General features: G+C 42.4%; 1 protein-coding gene across 1 annotated transcript; it reads right to left on the bottom strand.

Moving 5' to 3' along the window:
- Positions 1 to 251: 251 nt before the first annotated feature.
- Positions 252 to 22790, bottom strand: LOC112247701 (mitochondrial coenzyme A transporter SLC25A42-like). The gene is made up of 7 exons (XM_024416517.2): positions 22753 to 22790; positions 19813 to 19907; positions 19695 to 19720; positions 19438 to 19595; positions 18482 to 18600; positions 18235 to 18411; positions 252 to 289 (listed from the first exon to the last, which is right to left on the bottom strand). The coding sequence occupies exons 1-7, from the start codon at positions 22788 to 22790 to the stop codon at positions 252 to 254; spliced, it is 651 nt and encodes a 216-aa protein (XP_024272285.2).
- Positions 22791 to 23598: the final 808 nt, after the last annotated feature.

Here is a 23598-nt window from a genome sequence, read left to right as displayed (position 1 = left end):
TGCGTGTGCACACACACACGGCATCATCACCCTGTCATCAGCGCTGCTTTACTAGCATATTGAACTGATAGCAATACTATCTTACTGCATTTATGTGTTCAGTCCAAAGTGTGGTTTCAGTATCATTTTAACCACATAACAGCACTGAACAATTGAAAGAGCCACATATCATCTAACCCATTGTCTTTGTGTCCACACAGATCGACTTGTGAGAGTGAAAGATCGAAGGTCGCTTGTTTGGACCAACCGGATCACATGAGACCTTGTGGAGTGCTCCCATTGGTTTCACCTAAGAAAAAAAGAGGGGAGGGGGGTCCTTTGACTTCAAGCTCGCTATAAAAATTCATAGAATGTGGATTATGATGGCCATGCAAAACTGGACAAAATAACAATACAGAAGTTGCTTCTATGATATTGACATTGACTTTGTACACTCACTTCAGTTCTTCACAGCTGACTCTATGATATTGACATTGACTTTGTACACTCACTTCAGTTCTTCACAGCTGACTCTATGATATTGACATTGACTTTGTACACTCACTTCAGTTCTTCACAGCTGACTGTTGCTCTCTGAAGACATTCTAGTTGGGAAAACAATTAGCAATGATCACAGATCATTTGTTTTGCTTTTAAGCTGATCTTTTGCTGAGGAGTGCATGATATATGATTTATGCTGTGTACAGTTATAATATAACTGAAATAGATCAATAAAAGTGGTTTGTTTTCTGAAAGTATTTTGTATCTATTTGGTTTAGTTTTTTCAATGTCAAATTATGTTTTGACTGGTGGCTATATTTGATAGTCATCATATGATCATCATCTCCCAAGAGATACAGGGCCTTCAGAAAATATTCACATCTTTACTTTTTCCACATTTTGTTGTGTTACAGCCTGCATTTGAAATGGATTACATAAAGATGTTTGTGTCACTGGCATATACACAATACCCCATAATGTCAAAGTGGAATTGTTTTTAGAATTTGTTACAAATAATGAAAAGCTGAAATGTCTTGTGTCAATAAGTATCCCTAAGTAAGTTCAGGAGTAAAAATATTCCTAAGTCACATAAGCATAAGTATTCACACACCTGAGTCACCTTTAGCAGTGATTACAACTGTGAGTCTTTCTGGTTATGTCTCTAAGAGCTTTGCACACCAGGATGGTACAATATTTTCCCATTTTTTGTAAAAAAAAATCTTCAAGCCCTGTCAAGTTGGTTGCTGATCATTGCTAGACAACCATTTTCCAGTCTTGCCATAGATTTTAACACCGATTTTAGTCAAACTGTAACTAGACCAACATTCAATGTAGTCTTGGTAAACAACTCCAGTGTACAGTATGTTTTGCCTTGTGTTTTAGGTAATTGTGCTGTGAATTTGTCTCCTAGGGTCTGTTGGAAAGTAGACTGAACCAAGTTTTACTCTAGGATTTTTCCTGTAGCTCTATTCCGTTCTTTTTACACAAAAAACCCTCTGTTGTCCTTACCAATGACAAGCATACCCATAACATGATGAATCCACCACCTTGTTTGAAAAAATGAAGAGTGGTACTCAGTGATGTGTTGTGTTGGATTGGCCCCAAACATACCACTTTGTATTAGCACAAAAAGTTAACCTCTTTGCCACATTTTTTGCAGTGATACTTTAGTGCCTTATTGCAAACAAGATGTTTGTAATATTTGTATTCTGTAAAGGCTTCCCTCTTTTCCCTGTCATTTATATTAGTATTGTGGAATAACTACAATGTTGTTGATCCATCCTCAGTTTTCTCCTACCACAGCCATTAAATTCTAACTGTTTTAAAATCACCATTGGCCTCATGGTGAAATCACTGAGCAATTTCCTTCCTTCCCGCCAACTGAGTTAGGAAGGCCGCCTGTATCTTTGTAGTGACTGGGTGAATTGATACACCATCCAAAGTACAATTAATAACTGCACCATGCTCAACGGAGTATTCAATGTCTGCTTTTTTTAACCCATCTACCCAGCGAAACATTGGAAAACCTCCCTGGTCTTTGTGGTTGAATCTATGCTTGAAATTCACTGCTCGACTGAGGGACCTTACAGATAATTGTACAGAGATGGTGTAGTTATTCATAAATCATGTTCAACACTAATATTAATACACCGAATTTTAATTAATTTAAATTAATTTGTAAACATTTCTAAAAACATAATTCCACTTTGACATCATGGGGTATTGTGTGTATGCCAGTGACACAAAATCTCAATTTAATCCATTTTAAATTCAGGCTGTATCATAACAAAATGTGTAAGGTCAAGGGGTGTGAATACTTTCTGAAGGCACTGTACATATTATGCAAATATTGTGATGCAAAGAAAACCACTTCCTGATTCGAATTCAAATTCCACTTCTCACATCATATACAATAGAACCAATCTAGGAAACATTGAGTTCTACATCCAGTAGAACCCATCTTCTTTCCAAAGCCATGAAGAATGAGCAGATCATAGAAATGAACAAAGAATCTCAATGAATGAAAGGAATAGTATAATGTCTCTGGAACTGGCTCTGGCAGTCCAGTAGGCTTTGCAGGCATTACACAGTGTGCCACCCCCAGGGAAGCCTCAGTGAGCTGGGTGACTGCCCACACAGTGTCCATGCTGAGCAAGGGTGGCATCACCACAGAACAGGGATGGACGTGCTGTCTCTGGCCAAGAACCATCTCAATTTATACTTGCCTGTGCTAATATTAGGCTATTTTTATAGCTTATTATAGTAGTGCACACTATCAAGGTTACCTAGCAGTCTAAGGCACTGTATCTCAGTGCAAGATACCACTACAGTCCTTGGTTCGAATCCAGGTTGTATCACATCTGGCCGTGATAGGGCAGCGGACTATTAGCCCAGCGTCACACGGGGTAGGCCCTCATTGTAATTAAGAATTAGTTCTTAACTGACTTGCCTAGTTAAATAAAAATAATTTTAAAAAACCTATGGAACACAAGCACACACAAAACAAAGCATGGTTGATGAATATATTCTACTAAAACGATCTGAACGTTTTTATTGGAATCAGAAATGAAAGTGTATTTAAAGCTTGAAGATTATTTGACTGATATTTCATTTGTAGGCTACTGTAAGGGAAATAACGTGCTAGAATCAATGGTCATAAAATGACCACAATTTGCGATTGGGGAATATGGTTTGGAAAGTCTAATTGACGACTTTAGGCTACAAATTGATTTACCAACGATACAATTGTTGATTTAGGGGGAATCATGTAATTGATTGTACATTTAGAAATGTATTTTTTTGTGGTAAGCCTGACTTTCAAAAATGGTCGGCCTAGGCCACTGTCCAGTTTAAAAGCCAACAATGTACTCATATACTCAAGCCAGGCCTACAATTTATGCCATTTTGGCGAAAAAATAATCAAATTCGGATTATTATATAATCGGTCAAATGTGTATAAAAACGTTAGAAGAATGTTGTACTACGTTTTTATAGCTCGTTGATGTTATCGCTACAACTGGCGTTAATTATTTTGTAATAACAAGGTTCAGGCTAATGTTATATCAACTTTGTGAATTCAAAATATTGTTTGATAGATATATATGTATACAAAAAGAAATACAGCCGTAAAAAAAATTCAAGCTCTTGAAAATATTTAAGCATCAAAGTCTTATTTTAAACAGTGCTGAAATTGTATTCATTGGCTGGCAAAATGATGCTCTCATAAAGGATCACATGTATTTTAACAATGTCATAATTTGTCACATATTTCAAGAGCAAGTTTGATCAATTGCAAGACACCAAATCTTCATAGTCAATCAAATAGTAGCATGTCAAACAAAACGTCAAACAAACTAAACGAATACGTTGATTAAAAACGAATAATGAGAAGGATAAGAGAAATATCTGAGAGCATGGTTATTATTGTCTAAATGACCAAATACATTTCGATTGGTGCAAGAAACAAAAGCTAAATGTAAGGTCATTTATATCATCTTGGCGTTTACTGAAATCACAATTCATATTCCATACCTTAATGTAGTTCTGTAGCCACTGACAAAAGCCTGTGTTGACCATACACATACTGTGCATGAATATATCCTCCCCAGTACTGTTGTTTGACACAAACATCCATCTAAATAGTTAACCTCATTATTATAAGACAGCTCAACACCAAACACTGAGCTTGCCCACCTCAATAACCCTCGAACTAGTGTGGCCTATTAGCCTATACGTTGCAGGCTGCTAAAGAAGCCGTGTTTATATTTCAGACAATTCAAATCCTCGAATAGACTACAGATGTTGTTCTCAGAAATGCAAGTACATCAAATAAAAACACATAGTGCGCATAAGACAAATTCATCATTTGGCCTGGATGTATACATGAAAAATGAATCTTCCTCCTTCTAACTGTGTTATTAAATGTTTATCTTAGCCTACATGTGATACAGAAAGCGCACACAGCCACATGAACTGCAGATTCATAAAATGCACCCCCCAAAAAATCATCCCATTGGACTTGGGCTCTCCCACTGTTGGAAACCACAGAGCTGGACTCTTCCATCCCTGCATCAGTTCCGTTACGTATGAGCTCACTTTCGGTACATCAGGAAGCCAATGGGGAGCCTTGTGTGTCTTTGCTTTCCTTGGTGTGTCTAATTAACATAATCACCATAACAACGATAGTAACGGGTCTTTTAACGTGGAGTGATAAGGTGGATTGACTATGCATAAAACATCTTACATCCAATGCAGTATTCTGTGCACAGTGATGGTTCTGTAGGAATATTCATATACAGTATTGCATATACACTGAACAAAAATATAAATGCAACATGTAAAGTGCTGGTCCCATGTTTCATGAGCTGAAATAAAATATCCCAGAAATGTTCCATACGCACAAAAAGCGTATTTCTCTCAAGTTTATTGCACAAATGTGTTTACATCCCCGTTAGTGAGCATTTCTCCTTTGCCAATGTAGATAATCCATCTACCTGACAGGTGTAGCATATCATGAAGCTGATTAAACAGCATGATCATTACCCAGGTGCACCTTGTGCTGGGGACAATAAAAGGCCACTAAAATGTGCAGTTGTCACACAACACAATGCCACAGACGTCTCAAGGTTTATGGGAGCGTGCAATTGGCAAGATGACTGCAGGAATGTACACCAGATCTGTTGCCAGAGAATTTGTATTTCTCTACCATAATGTCATTTTAAAGATTTTGGCAGTATGCCCAACCGGCCTCACAGCCAAAGACCACGTGTCACCACGACAGCCCAGGACCTCCACATCCGTCTTCTTCAACTGTGGGATGGCCTGAGACCAGCCACCTGGACAACTGATTAAACTGTGGGTTTGTAACACCAAAGAATTTCTGCACAAACTGTCAGAAACTGTCTCAGGGAAGCTCATCTGCATGCTCGACGGTCTCACCAGGGTCTTGACCTGACTGCAGTTCGGCATAGTAACCAACTTCAGTGGGCAAATGCTCACCTTCGATGGCCACTGGCACACTGGAGAAGTGTGCTCTTCACGGATGAATACTGACTGGTTTTCTGATCTACACCCCTACCTTTTAAAAAATATATATTTGACCAACAGATGCATATCTGTATTCCCAGGCATGAAATCCATAGATTAGGGCCTAATGAGTTTATTTCAATTGACTGATTTCATTCTAAAAACTGTAGCTCAGTAACATCTTTGAAATGGTTTTATTTTGTGTTTGCATGTCTGTTCAGTGTATAAGTTATTGCTCTTCATGATAGCCCCTCAAGGGATAAATAAAGTCCTGTTGCCTTGTAGTGTATCATAAACTGTCAGATGCACCTGACAGATTCCGATACAATTCTATCATCTGCTTGTTGTAACCTACCTCTACAGTGCATTTGGAAAGTATTCAGAAGGTATCCAGAAAATCTTGCTTCTCGTGGTCTGAGAGTCATTTAGGTGCCTTTTGGCAAACTCCAAGCAGGCTGTCATGTGCCTTTTACTGAGGAGTGGCTTCCGTCTGGCCGCTCTACCATAAAGGCCTGATTGGTGGAGTGCTCAGAGATGTTTGTCCTTCTGGAAGGTTCTCCCATCTCCACAGAGGAATTTTGGAGCTCTGTCAGAGTGACCATCAGGTTCTTGGTAACCTCCCTGACCAAGGCTCTTCTCCCCCGATTGCTCAGTTTGTCTGGGCGGTCAGCTCTAGGAAGAGTCTCGGTGACTCCAAACTTCTTCCACTTAAGAATGATGGAGGCCACTGTGTTCTTGGGAACCTACAATGCTGCAGAAATGTTTTGGTACCCTTCCACAGTTCTGAGCCTCGACACAATCCTGTCTCAGAGCTCTATGGACAATTCCTTCAACATTATGGCTTGGTTTTTGCTCTGACATACACTGTCAACTGTGGGACCGTATATATTCCAAATAACGTCCAATCAACCGAATTTACCACAGGTGGACTGGAATCAAGTTGTAGGAACATCAAGGATGATCAATGGAAACAGGATGCACCTGAGCTCCATTTTGGCAAACGGTCTGAACACCCTTTGCCAAAATGAATAAGGTATCCGTTTTTCATTTTTAATACATTTGCAAAAAAAAAAGAAAAACCTGTTTTCACTGTGTCATTATGGGGTTTTGTGTGTAGATTGATGAGGAAATTGTGTTATTTAATACATTTCAGAATAAGGCTGACCGAATGCACTGTATATACTGAAATGCATCCTTTAATGGCAGCAAATTCATTTCTTTTCCCACCTCTTACTCCTATTCAGAGGTGAGTACGGGTTGTGGATGCTCCCAATGATTTCTACTGCAGTTGTTTCTATGGGTTTTAGTAAGCACGGTGCCATGGAATGGTTAAATAGGCAGAATGGTTCAACAGTGTGAGTTATTTGAATAAACAATCATTGTTTTCCCCCTCTACCTGGCACTCCGCCAAGTCCCTATGGCAACCACATCTTGTATCCCTTTCTTTCCATGCCCATCTCCTTTCTCCCCACAACAGCCCACTTCCACTTCTGTTATACACACACGTTAACGGTTTTAAACGCATGTAAATTGTAAAGTATTTTTCGTGTCAGACCAGCTGTCACCATTGGCGTCCGCTAATGGGGATCCTAATAAATCAAATCTTCTGTTAGGATGACGGGTGCTCAATGGAGACTTAAGATTGGTTGGAGGCCAAGGTGGCCCACCACTCACTATTTATGTATTTTATTTAACCAGGCAAGTCAGCTAAGAACAAATTCTTATTTTCAATGATGGCCTAGGAACAGTGGGTTAACTGCCTGTTCAGGGGCAGAACGACAGATTTTTACTTTGTCAGCTCGGGGATTCGATCTTGCAACCTTTTGGCTTCTTGTCCAACGCTCTAACCACTAGGATACCTGCCACCCCACTATTAAGTTCAACAGGAAGGAACAGGTGTCTCAGTCTAATGTGGGTTCGTCGCCTTGTCTCATCTGCACTGATGTGAAACAGGAGAAATCTGGTGTCGGCCGCATCGACCATATTGCCTTCACCTTTACACAACACAGATTCAGGTTGTGTTTTGACCCGGAATCAAGGCTGATGTTTACCAAACTAAAATGACACAACATCCATTCATATGACACAGTGCACGGTATGGGTTTGAATTAAGAAATTATGACATTAAGACATGATTGGTCAATACTCTCAAAACACCCTCCTCTCTGTGATCATCTCTAATATTACTTGAAAGGGACTGGGTAGGTTTTCACCACACTAGTACACCTTTCAGAATCTTTCTATAGAAGGAGAGGCTACTTGAGACTATAAGGACCCAGGTGTGATAGGTGGTAGTGAGTTAAAGCAGGGCAGGACCAAGGAAGCACAAGGCCATCACCATACTAAAACATATTTGCTATAATGGTGTTGCACTGCCATCTACAGAAGGATCCATTCTGAACTTGATTGCTCTGGGTATGATGAAACCAAGATACGGGATCCCACCAGTTTACCAGTCATATAGCGCTCTCTTGTGGCCACCCCAGTTTGTCTTTCTTGCAGTTTAAAATGATGTACATGATGTTCAGATCATTTTAATGTCACCTTTTTTCAATAATAAATAAGATCGATTTTTTTTGCATTTGCTCAGGTGGCTGAGATTATTTTCTTTCGACTGAGGTGGGGGATCAGTTTTTCCTTCCCATCCATTTGATTTTTAGGATTGGAAATGAAAAATGAATCCCACTGACACGGTACAAAGGTAAGAGAAATAGAAGACAGCTGTAGCTTTAGTGTGTATGTCTACAGCTTTATTTCAGAGATTTCACAATTCTCTTCAGAAGAATACCGTCAATCAAGACTGTACACAGATTCCATGTATAGTTCCATAAATCCTGTTTGCACAAATCATGGACATTCATAAAACTGTTAAGTTCATCAATGCACTAAAAACAGCAGCTAAGGGCAGTCACATGTATGAATACTGTTTGCAGGCCTGATCAAGTGGAACAAATATTTTTGCTTTAGTTTTTCATTAGGTATATAGAAATCTCTTCTGAGAAGACACCTCTTTCAGAATTGAGTTTCACTTGAATTGAGAATCTGATGGATTATTCAGTCTTGGTATAGGCCACAGCAAACTATCACAAAAACAACTTGAGTCTTCGTTTGATAAAATATTGACTCAGAAAACAAACCAAACAAATCATGCTTTAGAATTGCCTGATTGTCTAGAGGGTGTTGGTTCTTTGACCATTTCTTAAAAACATCTGTTTTGGAGGCGACTTATCCTAATAGCAACCATTAGTGCACTTTTCGGTACTAATTCCAAATCGATCTCTCACCCCTATCCTTTACCATCGCAGACTCCCATATAGCTGCAATGTGGAGTCCACAAGTAACAAGGAAAAGGGTTCGCGAGATTGTTTGGAATTGTGTCAGGTACTCAATTCTGACTCTCATCATTGAGAAATATGGGTTCAACGGAAGACATTGACCCTGGTTGAACACCTCCTTCGTATTGGAACAGGGCCAGAAACTCTAGACTCCTATTCAGAAGTTTGTCCCTTGAACTCCAAAGGTAGTCATCAGTTTTCCTCTATAATATTATAATTTTATTTCACTAGGCAAGTCAGTTAGGAACAAATTCTTATTTACAATGACGGCCTACACCATCTAAACCCTCCCCTAACACAGTCAAACCCTCCCCTAACCCGGACGACATTGAGCCAATCGTGCACAGCCCTATGGGACTCCCGGTCACAGCCAGATGTGATACAGCCTGGATTCGAACCAGGGATTGTAGTGACACCTATAGCACTGAGATGCAGTGCCTTAGACCGCTTCGCCACTCGGGAGCCCCATATGAAAAACAGAGGCCAGGCTAGAAAATGGAAGCAATCAACAAAAGGTTAGTGATGTAGTATACGTTTACCAAACATAGTAAAAAAGTTATTAGTTAAGCTATTCCTCTCTAGGGATAATGCAGAGTAGGGATGGTAGGCCAAGAACAAGTAGGGATGTAAGGCAATAAATAGGCCATGGAGGCGAAAAAATTACAATTTAGCATTAACACTGGAGTGATAGATGTGCAAGTAGAGATACTGGGGTACAAAAGAGCAAGAGGGTAAGTAATAATATGGGGATGAGGTAGTTGGGTGTGCTGTTTACAGATTGGCTCTGTACAGGTACAGTGATCGGTAAGCTGCTCTGACAGCTGATGCTTAAAGTTAGTGAGGGAGATATAAGACTCCAGCTTCAGTGATTTTTGCAATTCGTTCCAGTCATTGGCAGCAGAGAACTGGAAGGAAAGGCGGCCAAAGTAAGTGTTGGCTTTGGGGATGACCAGTGATATATACCTGCTGGAGCGCCTATGGGTGGGTGTTGCTATGGTGACCAGTGAGCTGAGATAAGGTGGGGCTTTACCTAGCAAAGACTTATAGATGACCTGGAGCCAGTGGGTTTGGCGACGAGTATGTAGTGAGGGCCAGCCAACGAGAGCGTACAGATCACAGTGGTGGGCAGTATATGGGGCTTTGGTGATAAAACGGATGGCACTGTGATAGACTACATCCAGATTGCTGAGTAGAGTGTTGGGGGCTATTTTGAAAATTACATCGCTGAAGTCGAGGATCGGTAGGATAGTCAGCACTTACCATAATGCAGCACAGAACACTCCACAAAACCTCAACTGGGCTAGGTAGGCTCAAAGGTAGTACAATATAGTTGTCCACGGACAAAGATCTAGGGTCAGTTTCACACTTTCTCCCACTAATAATCAAGGTTAGGATTTGGGGAAGTTAAGCTGATCCTAGATCTGTGCCTAAGGGACATCTTCAACCTGGAGCAGGCACAGTAGCTACCAGTACCATGTATACAGGACACCAATGCAAAACTGTGTTGTAAAGAGACTAAGAATGCAAGCATCACAGAAGAATACACTCAGAAAAGCTGTGGGTGGGGAGCCAGGGCCCACATGGGTGGGGAGACAGGGTCCACATGGGTGGGGAGAGAGGGCCACATGGGTGGGGAGAGAGGGCCACATGGGTGGGGAGAGAGGGCCACATGGGTGGGGAGCCAGGGCCCACATGGGTGGGGAGCCAGGGCCACATGGGTGGGGAGCCAGGGCCACATGGGTGGGGAGCCAGGGCCCAGTCAATCAGACAGAAATACCTTTGCTATGAGACTTGAAATTGAGCTCAGGTGCATCCTGTTTCCATTAATCATCCTTCAGATGTTTCTACAACTTGGAGTAAACCTGTGCTAAATTCAATTGATTGGGCATGATTTGGAAAGGCACACACCTGTCTATTTAAGATCCCACAGTTGACAGTGCATGTCAGAGCAAAAACCAAGCCATGAGGTTGGAAGAATTGTCCAAAGAGCTCTGAGACAGGATGGTGTCGAGGCACAGATCTGGGGAAGGGTACCAAAACATTCCTGCAGCATTGAAGGTCCCCAAGAACACAGTGGCCTCCATCATTCTAAAAAATGGAAGATGTTTGGAACCCACAAGACTCTTGCTAGAGTTGACCACCCGGCCAAACTGAGCAATGCCTCCCTGACCAAGGAGAAGGGCCTTGGTCAGGGAGGCACATGGCAGCCCACTTGGAGTTTGCCAAAATAGCCCACTTGGAGTTTGCCAAATACTTATGTAAATGTGATATCAGTGTTTAATTTTTAATAAATTATCAACATTTCTAAAAACCTGTTTTTGCTTTGTCATTATGGGTTATTGTGTGTCGATGAGGAAAAATAACAATTTAATCAATTTTAAAATAAGGCTGTAACTCAAGGGGTCTGAATACTTCCGAATGCAGTATAAGGACTCAACACTGAGAAACATATTGGGTGTTAGGTTAACCCATGCCTGTCTGTTAGTAAAACTCATTCTACAGGTGTGCATAATTCCAGGTTAGTAGGTTAGCGAATAAAAACATCAAATGGCAACAGCTGCGAATGGTCAGACGCTGTATTCATTGCCCACGGAGTATACAACACATTACACCTTCCTAATATTGCGTTGCACCCTCCTTTGCGCTCAGAAGAGCTTCGATTCATCTGGGATTGGACTACAAGGTTTCGAAAGGGTTACACATGGATGCAGGTCCATGTTGATTCCAATGCTTCCCACAGTTGTGCCAAGTCGGCTGGATGTGCTTTGGGTGGTGGACCATTCTTGATGCACACGGGAAAATGTTGAGCGTGAAAAATCACACATGTGACAAATAACATTTGATTTGGAATCGTCTAAAGGCTTAAAAATCCTTCTTTAACCAGTCTCCTCCCCTCTATCTGTCACGATCGTTATAAGGAGTGGACCAAAGTGCAGCGTTGTTTGGGTTTATCAAATTGATTTTAAATGTGAACCAGCAACAAAACAATAAAGAGTAACAAACAAACGTACAGCCTTGTAGGGCTCAAAAGCAACAATACAGAAACAAGATCCCACAAACAACAGGTGGCAAAAGGCTGCCTAAGTATGATCCCCAATCAGAGACAACGATAGACAGCTGCCTCTGATTGGGAACCATACCCGGCCATCAAAGAAATAGAAAAACTAGAATACACATAGAAATAATAAACTATAACACCCCCCAGTCACGCCCTGACCTACTCCACCATAGAAAATAAAGGTTTTCTATGGTCAGAACGTGACACTATCTTCAATGATTGATGTGCATTTAATATGAGACATCGATAAGGAATCATCGTTTTCATCTGGTCTGTCTATGTCATGGGAAGAGAAGGTATCCCAAATGTTTTGTACACTCACTGTATATTTCCTCTGAGAACTTCACTGTGCCAAATAATGGTCTTAATATCCATCTTCTCTGGTCATAAATGTGATTATTTACAATGACCTTGTAAATCCTTTGGTATAAGTCATTAAAAAAACAGCAGTCAAACAAAACTAAGTCTGATAGGGGAACATTGTCATTTGACTAACAATTGAAATCCAACTCATATGGAAGGTAAGGAAATAGGCTGGAATAAGTCATTTGTTTACCAATTCAAATCCAACTCATATGGAAGGTAAGGAAATAGGCTGGAATAAGTCATTTGTTTACCAATTCAAATCCAACTCATATGGAAGGTAAGGAAATAGGCTGGAATAAGTCATTTGTTTACCAATTCAAATCCAACTCATATGGAAGGTAAGGAAATAGGCTGGAATAAGTCATTTGTTTACCAATTCAAATCCAACTCATATGGAAGGTAAGGAAATAGACTGGAATAAGTTATTTGTTTACCAATTCAAATCCAACTCATATGGAAGGTAAGGAAATAGACTGGAATAAGTCAACTGATTGTCACGTTCTGACCTTTATTTGATTTGTTTTGTCGTTATTTAGTATGGTCAGGGCGTGAGTTGGGGTGGGCAGTCTATGTTTGTTTTTCTATGATTTGGGTATTTCTATGTTTCGGCCTAGTATGGTTCTCAATCAGAGGCAGGTGTCGTTAGTTGTCTCTGATTGTGAATCATACTTAGGTAGCCTGGGTTTCACATTTGAGTTGTGGGTGTTTGTTTCCGTGTGAGTGTTTGTGCCACACGGTACTGTTTCGGTTTTCGTTCACGTTTTGTATTTCAGTGTTCAGTTCGGTTCAATTAAAAACTCATCATGAACACTAACCACGCTGCGCTTTGGTCCGATCCTTCTTCCTCCTCTGAATGCCGTTACACTGATCCAGATCCATGTAGTGGGTATAGAAAGTCACCACCACCTTTCAAATATGTTCACCTTTTCCAGCATTATTTACACAGTAACTTACAATATCCAAGGTAATTATTTTCTGGGGGGGGATAATTCAAATTAAAACCACTAATATACTCTATTTGGATAAGTGAACCACCTTTAGCTTGAATTACAGCCATGATTCTCTTTGAATACGTCTCTACTAACTTTGCACACCTAGGCTGTGCAATATTTGCCCATTCTTCCTTGCAGAATTGTTCAAGCTCAGTCAAATTGCATGGTGACCACTCATGGACTTCACTCTTCAAGTCATTCCACAGATTCTCTATGGGATTTAGGTCGGGGCTCTGACTAGTTCACTCAAGGACATTCACCTTCTTGTCCTTCAGCCACCGTACTGTTGCTTTGGCTCATTGTCATGTTGAAACGTGAACCATCATCCCATTTTCAACTTCCTGGCAGAGGGCTGCAGGTTCTCCTCAAGAATCTGTCTCCAGTGCAAACGCTCCAGTCCCTGCTGATGAGAAACGCCTCAACAACAGGATGCTGCCACCGCAGTGCTTTACTGTGAGGCACGGTGTTCTTTGGGTGGAAAGATGCATTGGGTTTTCGCCAGACATATCGTTTTGGGATCAGACCAAAAAGTTCAATTTTGGTCTCATCTGACCACAGCACCTTTTGCCACTTGGCCTCGGAATCTACAATGTGCTTTTTAGGCAAAGCTGAAACGAGACATTATGTGGCTTTTTTTGAGGAGTGCTTTTTTCTTGCCACCCTCCCATAGACCCCAGATTTGTGGAGTACTTGTGATATTGTGGTCACATGCACACATTGACCAGTCTTTGCCATAAAGTCCTGAAGCTCCTTCAAAGTCACCTTTGTCTTCCTGGTAGTCTCCTTGCCCGGTCATCCAGTTTGGAGGAACACACTGATCTATACAGGGTCTGGGTGGTGCCATGCCCCTTCCATTTCTTAATAATGGTCCTAACAGTGATCCAGTTTGGAGGAACACACTGATCTATACAGGGTCTGGGTGGTGCCATGCCCCTTCCATTTCTTAATAATGGTCCTAACAGTCATCCAGTTTGGAGGAACACACTGATCTATACAGGGTCTGGGTGCTGCCATGCCCCTTCCATTTCTTAATAATGGTCCTAACAGTGATCCAGTTTGGAGGAACACACTGATCTATACAGGGTCTGGGTGCTGCCATGCCCCTTCCATTTCTTAGTAATGGTCCTAACAGTCATCCAGTTTGGAGGAACACACTGATCTATACAGGGTCTGCGTGGTGCCATGCCCCTTCCATTTCTTAGTAATGGTCCTAACAGTCATCCAGTTTGGAGGAACACACTGATATATACAGGGTCTGGGTGGTGCCATGCCCCTTCCATTTCTTAGTAATGGTCCTAACAGTGATCAGTTTGGAGGAACACACTGATCTATACAGGGTCTAGGTGGTGCCATGCCCCTTCCATTTCTTAATAATGGTCCTAACAGTGATCCAGTTTGGAGGAACACACTGATCTATAAAGGGTCTGGGTGGTGCCATGCCCCTTCCATTTCTTAGTAATGGTCCTAACAGTGATCCAGTTTGGAGGAACACACTGATCTATACAGGGTCTGGGTGGTGCCATGCCCCTTCCATTTCTTAGTAATGGTCCTAACAGTCATCAGTTTGGAGGAACACACTGATCTAACAGGGTCTGGGTGGTGCCATGCCCCTTCCATTTCTTAGTAGTGGTCTAACAGTGATCCAGTTTGGAGGAACACACTGATCTATACAGGGTCTGGGTGGTGCCATGCCCCTTCCATTTCTTAGTAATGGTCCTAACAGTCATCCAGTTTGGAGGAACACACTGATCTATACAGGGTCTGCGTGGTGCCATGCCCCTTCCATTTCTTAATAATGGTCCTAACAGTGATCCAGTTTGGAGGAACACACTGATATATACAGGGTCTGGGTGGTGCCATGCCCCTTCCATTTCTTAGTAATGGTCCTAACAGTTATCCGAGGGACAAAGCCTTTGAAATCTTTTCATATCCATCCTCTGACTTGTGCCTTTCCACAACTTTATCTCGTAGATCATTTGAAAGTACCTCTCCGCCCATAGTGGATTCTTTGCTTTGAATTGCACTACTGAGCAGTGGAGTCCTCTATGAAATACTGCTTTTATTCTGAACTAATCAAAGTCACAATTGATTACAGAAGCAAGAAAGGCCTCTAACGGTAGCTAACCCCGTTCCGTACACACTAACCCCGTTCCGTACACATTTGTACAACTGCAGCATTGGAAACTAAAAAAGGCCTCTAACGGTAGCTAACCCCGTTCCGTACACATTTGTACAACTGCAGCATTGGAAACTAAAAAACGGCCTCTAACGGTAGCTAACCCTTCCGTACACATTTGTACAACTGCAGCATTGGAAACTAAAAAGGCCTCTAACGGTAGCTAACCCCGTTCCGTACACATTTGTACAACTGCAGCATTGGAAACTAAAAAAGGCCTCTAACGGTAGCTAACCCCGTTCCGTACACATTTGTACAACTGCAGCATTGGAAACTAAAAAGGCCTCTAACGGTAGCTAACCCCGTTCAGCATTGTACACATTTGTACAACTGCAGCATTGGAAACTAAAAAGGCCTCTAACGGTAGCTAACCCCGTTCCGTACACATTTGTACAACTGCAGCATTGGAAACTAAAAAGGCCTCTAACGGTAGCTAACCCCGTTCCGTACACATTTGTACAACTGCAGCATTGGAAACTAAAAATTTGGCCTCTAAAAAAGGCGGTAGCTAACCCCGTTCCGTACACATTTGTACAACTGCAGCATTGGAAACTAAAAAGGCCTCTAACGGTAGCTAACCCCTGCAGTTCCGTACACATTTGTACAACTGCAGCATTGGAAACTAAAAAGGCCTCTAACGGTAGCTAACCCCGTTCCGTACACATTTGTACAACTGCAGCATTGGAAACTAAAAAAGGCCTCTAACGGTAGCTAACCCCGTTCCGTACACATTTGTACAACTGCAGCATTGGAAACTAAAAAAGGCCTCTAACGGTAGCTAACCCCGTTCCGTACACATTTGTACAACTGCAGCATTGGAAACTAAAAAAGGCCTCTAACGGTAGCTAACCCCGTTCCGTACACATTTGTACAACTGCAGCATTGGAAACTAAAAAAGGCCTCTAACGGTAGCTAACCCCGTTCCGTACACATTTGTACAACTGCAGCATTGGAAACTAAAAAAGGCCTCTAACGGTAGCTAACCCCGTTCCGTACACATTTGTACAACTGCAGCATTGGAAACTAAAAATGGAACTGTAGCGACTGTGTTGGCATCAACATCCGGGGTGTGAACTATGTTTATATTCAAACGTTGATTGACATGGTAACAGCCAACAGTATTGGAGAAAAGTTTTTATTAAATTGACCCCTGACACTGTACATTAAATGGTGAGGTGTCAACAGCCAACAGTATTGGAGAAAAGTTTTTAAAAAATTGACCCCTGACACTGTACATTAAATGGTGACGTGTCAACAGCCAACAGTATTGGAGAAAAGTTTTTATTAAATTGACCCCTGACACTGTACATTAAATGGTGACGTGTCAACAGCCAACAGTATTGGAGAAAAGTTTTTATTAAATTGACCCCTGACACTGTACATTAAATGGTGACGTGTCAACAGCCAACAGTATTGGAGAAAAGTTTTTATTAAATTGACCCCTGACACTGTACATTAAATGGTGACGTGTCACTACGTAATGTACGGTCATGCATTATTACCCTCATTGTGTCGTACAGCCTCTTTCCACCAGGTGCTTCTCACGCAGATTAAAAACAAGAAATGATCAATGGTGAGTGTAATGGGGAGCGTGAAGTGAATTACTCGTGAGTTCATCGATTTGTTCAATTCAAATCAATTGTAATTTTTTGGCGTAATCACTGACTCAAAATTCATGACAGCCCTTAAATTAAGTTTAATGAAGATCTTTAGCGCAGCCCCAAAAACCTGATTCAAATTCGACACAAGCCTTCAAATAGGTATGTAATGAGACATTATATAAACTCTTTATAGTGTTTTATTTACATTTTAGAAGTGATAAGTTGGACAAATTGGGTGAAAAAAGCTGTTTCCCCACACAACGTATCTCCCCTATTAGGTTCTTATTTTTCAGAGTACATACTCTAACTCACGGACACTAGAGAAGCTTAAGCAAGTTGAATTCTTCCCATAGGTTCGACACAGCTGTATTCAGACAAAAGACATGGCTTCCCCCGTGGTGGTATTCATAACCCACTTTGGGTCGATTCTCCTCCTTATCTCTAAACATTGCATCCTTCTTGCTAAGCAGGGAACTAAGTGATATGAGCCTTCAACGGTTTCTCCTTATCAGTACTGTCACATGCAATTGTTTTCCCTGCACTCAGCACATTCCAAGCTTAGTTGTCTTACTACAGAGAACCATTAACTTCTCACTCCTTTATATACTATGCGTCTGATCTATCATGTCTTTAATATCTCAATGTTCAAAGTTACCCCGAATCCAACCTTTCACTATCACTCAGTAGCTTTCGCTTTCCCACCCACCATTTAAAAAGACTCAGCGGAGCCCCATTTCTGCCGTCAACCATGCAGAGACGGGCAGCATGAAGGTCTTGTGCTTTACAATGGTATTCACATTACAGTTGACCTGGAAGTATTACGTTTTTGGAGTGCTAAAAAAAAAGGTCAAATGTACGGAAGAGTACAAAAGTTTGTTAGCTACCGTTATATTGTTTTGCCTCGATTGGTCAAAGGTAATGCAACAGCAGGGGAGTGCCAGTGCTTTTCAAATGGCAATGCGTTCTCCACACCATAGTCCTCAAGAACGTACTCAAGAAAACACCCTCGGAGAACAAAATCGGAGCATGAGAATGTGGAGCAAAGTAGTATGTATATTGAGAAACACAGAGACAGAGATACAGGGAAGGGTGATAGAGGGACAGGATTCATGTCAGAATGATAGTAGGCTACCTTACATTTAAATATACAGTAGCCAGGCACTAGAAAAGACAAGCTAAATCAGCTGAGAAAGTACAGTACCTGCATGCATTTTCTTGAGTGTCTCGTAGGTGAAGAAGCTGAGTCCCGTGTCGGGCACCACTCCGAGTGTGGTGGGGGTAAAACCACGGTACAGTGTGGTGGGGGTAAAACCACGGTACAGCGTCTTCAAACCCTCCTCACGAGAGATCCGCACAAACACATGCATGATGTGTGAGTTATTCCCAGCACCACAGACAGACTGTGTGTGTGTGTGTGTGTGCTCTCAGGGGGTAGGGGTAGATATCTTACATCTCCTTGGGCGTGGCGGCCACCCTGGCTCGTACCATATCCAGTGGGTAGGTGAGCATGGCAGCTGTGGTACCAGCCATGGAGCCCACAAGTAACCTTGGCACAGGCGGCAGGGTTCTGGAACACAGTACACATATTACATGCTAAGGGGGGGACTTCCAGTGTGTTCCACAGGGCCTCGGAGGACCCTAATCTCAATCATCAATCACATGTATTTCATACAGCCCTTCTTACATCAGCAGTTGTCACAAAGTGTTTTACAGATACCCAGCCTAAAACCCCAAAGAGCAGCAGGCAATGCAGATGTACAAGCACAGTGGCTGGGAAAAACTCTCTACAAGGCAGGAACCTAGGAAGAAAGAGAGACAGGAACCAGGCTCAGAGGAGTATGGTTTGGATAGCAGTGGTGTGTGGTGACTGGTATCCCGTCATGTGTAGGGTTGCGTTTAGGGAACAGACGGAGCTCCCAGGGTAGGGGATGAACCGTACCATGGTGGCAGAGTTGCCCCTCCACATGCTGAGGAAGCCATCCTCCCACTAGTCTCTTGTACTGGTCATGGGCACAGAACTGGATAGCAGGGTAGGGGATGACCCGTACCATGGTGGCAGAGTTGCCCCTCCACATGCTGAGGAAGCCGTCCTCCCACTAGTCTCTTGTACTGGTCATGGGCACAGAACTGGGTAGCAGGGTAGGGGATTACCCGTACCATGGTGGCAGAGTTGCCCCTCCACATGCTGAGGAAGCCATCCTCCCACTAGTCTCTTGTACTGGTCATGGGCACAGAACTGGGTAGCAGGGTAGGGGATGACCCGTACCATGGTGGCAGAGTTGCCCCTCCACATGCTGAGGAAGCCGTCCTCCCACTAGTCTCTTGTACTGGTCATGGGCACAGAACTGGATAGCAGGGTAGGGGATGCCCCGTACCATGGTGGCAGAGTTGCCCCTCCACATGCTGAGGAAGCCATCCTCCCACTAGTCTCTTGTACTGGTCATGGGCACAGAACTGGATAGCAGGGTAGGGGATGCCCCGTACCATGGTGGCAGAGTTGCCCCTCCACATGCTGAGGAAGCCATCCTCCAGGTAGGTCTGGTAGAGCAACCTGTACGCCTCCTGGAGGTAGTGCATATATCATGGGGTTAATAGTCATCATCACAAACGTGAATCATCAATCAAAGGTAATTTATACAGTACATAGGTCAAACAACTCACCTTGGCAGAGAATCTTGCTGAGGACACTATAATGAAGGAAATAAATAGACAAAAATGTATGACAAAAATAAATAATTGAAGGCTGACTATTCAGCATGTGAGAAGTGTGACTGCCTACAGTGGAAGATGATCTTGGTTCTATCCAACGGGGCCACAGCGGATTTGGCCAGAGCTCCAACTAAGGCCCCGGAGAGGAGCGGACCTCGTCTGGGGCTTCAGGCCCTGCACAGACAGATGGACGGACAGAGAGCAGGCGGGGACAAACATGACCGAAATTGTCAATAAATTGATAACTACAAATAAAAAAAACATGTACATCATACATTAGTAGTCAATGTATGTATAAGTTGTGAAACTCATTCGACTGAGGTGGTGGAAATGCACGATTTAACGAGATCAAAAACGTTTCCCTGTCTGGGAGTTCCTTTATTCATTCAAAACAAAATGTCATTATTGAATTAGGTTAACATGACATTTAAAAAAACATGCATTGTAACTCTACAAGTCCAAACACCTTCGGGCTGTTACATTGATTTATTCCAAGCCTGCATGCCAGCCCTTCCTTTTATAATGTAGTTATCCATCTAACTTCATATCCCTACATGCATGACTGCAGGTCACGCCTGCCCTGGTTCCACAGACTCTCCCTAGCTGAACCAAGTCTTGTTTGAGTCGCAGTAGATCAATAAGCTTGGCTTGCATAAGAATAATATGAAATGGCCGACATCAGCCCGCTCAGTTCAAGCAGAACAAATTAGAAATGGGTCCAGTCTTGGTAAGAGACTGACACAGCTAATCATAGAGGTCTATTGTTAGAGGAGCAAACCGTTTGAGGAAAAAACGATTTGTTCACCACACAGGCTTTGAAACACAGGACTGATGGGAATACTGTTATAACATCTAATGATGGGCCAGCCAGCAGAGAGAGAGAGAGAGAGAGAGAGAGAGAGAGAGGGATAGAGAGAGAGAGAGAGAGAGAGAGGGGGAGGATAGAGAGAGAGAGAGAGAGAGAGAGAGAGAGAGGGAGGATAGAGAGAGAGAGAGAGAGAGAGAGAGAGAGAGAGAGAGAGAGAGAGAGAGAGAGAGAGAGAGAGAGAGAGAGAGAGAGAGAGAGAGGGGAGGATAGAGAGAGAGAGAGAGAGAGAGAGAGAGAGAGAGAGAGAGAGAGAGAGAGAGAGAGAGAGAGAGGGGAGGATAGAGAGAGAGAGAGAGAGAGAGAGAGAGAGAGAGAGAGAGAGAGAGAGAGAGAGAGAGAGAGAGAGAGAGAGAGAGAGAGAGAGAGAGAGAGAGGAGGAGGAGAGAGAGAGAGAGAGAGAGAGAGAGAGAGAGAGAGAGAGAGAGAGAGAGAGAGAGAGAGAGGAGAGAGAGAGAGAGAGAGAGAGAGAGAGAGAGAGAGAGAGAGAGAGAGAGAGGGAGGATAGAGAGAGAGAGAGAGAGAGAGAGAGAGAGAGAGAGAGAGAGAGAGAGAGAGAGAGAGAGAGAGAGAGAGAGAGAGAGAGGGGAGGATAGAGAGAGAGAGAGAGAGAGAGAGAGAGAGAGAGAGAGAGGCAGAGAGAGAGAGAGAGAGAGAGAGAGAGAGAGAGAGAGAGGGGAGGATAGAGAGAAGGAAAAGGAGAGAGAAAAAACAAAAGAAGAGCTGGGGGAGGCCGTGTGTCCAGTTGACTAGACTGGCTCAGTTCATCATTCATTCATTAACCTTTCAGACATTTTCATATCTGATCCATAGTCTTCAGATTAATGAATTATTTACTTTACCTCACGTTAGTCTCATTCCAAATGTCGTAAATTGTTGGTTAGCTGCACAAATCCAGTCTTCACTATGAGTCATCCATACATAAATTGTCTTAAATCATTTATTTATTACTAACTATGTAATTCACAGAAATGCATAAACAAACAAGGTAAATGTGGTTACAATAAATGATAGGGGAATGTGCCCTAGTGAGCTAAACCGGCATGGCGGCTTGTTAGACAAAAGGGGAAGTGGGGGTCGACTTAGAAGTCACTACAGAGTGATAATTATAACAATTGAAATGCTAAACCTTTGCACATGCTCACTCATTCGGGAACAATTGCAATCAATATATCTTTACGCTCAGTGTGTCGTCTTGATAGCTGGTGAAAAGTCTCTCTCTCTCTCTCTCTCTCTCTCTCTCTCTGGGGATAGTTCAGAGTGACATTCATTTGTTATAGAATAGATGTTTCGGCGGTTGTCGTTCTTCACGTTCAATGATACCGAATTCCTAGCTGCAGACTAGTAATTAATATCAAAGATGTGTTCTTATTCTGTCGGTATCGATAGTCTAAGAGTTTAACCACGTGGTATGGATTAAAAGATTCAGCAATGGTCTACAACCTTTGTCCTCCCCTAATGGAGAAAAATATGGTCTGGTGATAATTTCTCAAAGTTGGGTTTTATTCGGAATGGTAGAAAAGGGCTGTCCCAGGACGCCTGACCCTAACTGGGCTCAGGGGCGGTCCTCTGATTTAGTTAACTCCAATCCCCTTTTTGAGGTTTCCTTCGTTAAAGAGTCCAAAATCATATTACACAATTTTACAAATAGTATCATACTCACTCATTCCTCTTATACAACAATTAGATGTAAACCTCATATCTGAGGCTATTATATAAACAGCGTTATGGTAATGTGGCCACACCGTCTCCCATGAGCTTCCCCAAGTTGTGACAAACGGACCAGTTCGTAGCTGGATTCTTCACCGATCTTTTATACTTTCCCCCGGAACATGAAATTTGTTCAAACCCTCAAGTTCTGTGAGGTGGAAGGAATTGCTTTGTTCTCTATGAAAATTTACTCTGCCTCTTATAATATGTGGCCATGTGGCAGGGTCTTCTCAGGAATTTACAACCTCTCTGACCACAGCAACCTAGTTGAAGGAGGCAAGGGGAGGCAGGGAGAGGCGGATGGGGCTTGCTATACCCAAAGAGGCCAACGTCATGACACAGTCATCACCTAGGGGCTCACAGTCACATTCTAAGGACAGTGACTCAGCTGCACCCACACAAATGTGTGACCAGACGATGATACAGGCTACTCACATGCCTACGCCTGTGTCAACCTCACAGTTGACAGACATTGTTATCGCCGTTACCCTACGAGAGATAGGCAGGCACACCTAAATGCTTGGACTTGAGAACTGATTTAACCTTGTGACAGTTCATGTAGGAGAGGAGGAGTTGTGGTGCATTAGGTTTGTACCATTTGCACCTCCAATCTTACCGTAGTTGTATACGCAGAGCATCATGGGTAAAGTGTGTTGAGATGAGCATGTTCAGATAAATAGTTAAACTAATTCCTGTCTCTGGTCATTATTGAATTGCTATAAAGACGTGGTTATGAAACCGACAAGACACAACATACGGGAATGCATAACACCAGGTTACACACCTGTCATGAGAATTATGTTCTCAATGTTCATAAACCCAATTCAATGAACTCCTCAGACTGAAACCCAGAATTTGTAGGAAACTGGTTGAAATGAATCAGACGGAGGCCCATCTACAATAGTCAGAATTTGTAGGAAACTGGTTGAAATGAATCAGACGGAGGCCCAGCTACAATAGTCAGAAAATGTATTTAGGAGAGCGTGCTGCTCTATTGTACAAAACCATTCATTTTATACTGGCTTCTCACGCACACACATTCACACTAACGTACTCACACACATTCACACTAACGTACTCACAAACATTCACACTAACGTACTCACACACATTCACATTAACGTACTCACACACATTCACATTAACGTATTCACACACATTCACATTAACGTACACACACACATTCACATTAACGTACACACACACATTCACATTAACGTACTCACACACATTCACACTAACGTACTCACAAACATTCACACTAACGTACTCACACACATT

Source organism: Oncorhynchus tshawytscha, linkage group LG28 (genome assembly GCF_018296145.1).
Source record: "Oncorhynchus tshawytscha isolate Ot180627B linkage group LG28, Otsh_v2.0, whole genome shotgun sequence".
NCBI lineage: Eukaryota > Metazoa > Chordata > Actinopteri > Salmoniformes > Salmonidae > Oncorhynchus > Oncorhynchus tshawytscha.
This window is presented reverse-complemented; position numbering and strand designations above follow the sequence as displayed.

What these genes read in the sequence shown, in the direction of transcription:
- LOC112247701 (XM_024416517.2), bottom strand. Translation starts at nt 22,790, where the DNA reads ATGTCTGTCAACTGTGAGGTTGACACAGGCGTAGGCAT. An exon ending in AACCAAGATCATCTTCCACT is followed by an intron (nt 19,721 to 19,812) that starts GTAGGCAGTCAC and finishes CCTTCATTATAG; the next exon opens with TGTCCTCAGCAAGATTCTCT. An exon ending in GTGGGAGGATGGCTTCCTCA is followed by an intron (nt 18,601 to 19,437) that starts GCATGTGGAGGG and finishes ACTGTGTTCCAG; the next exon opens with AACCCTGCCGCCTGTGCCAA.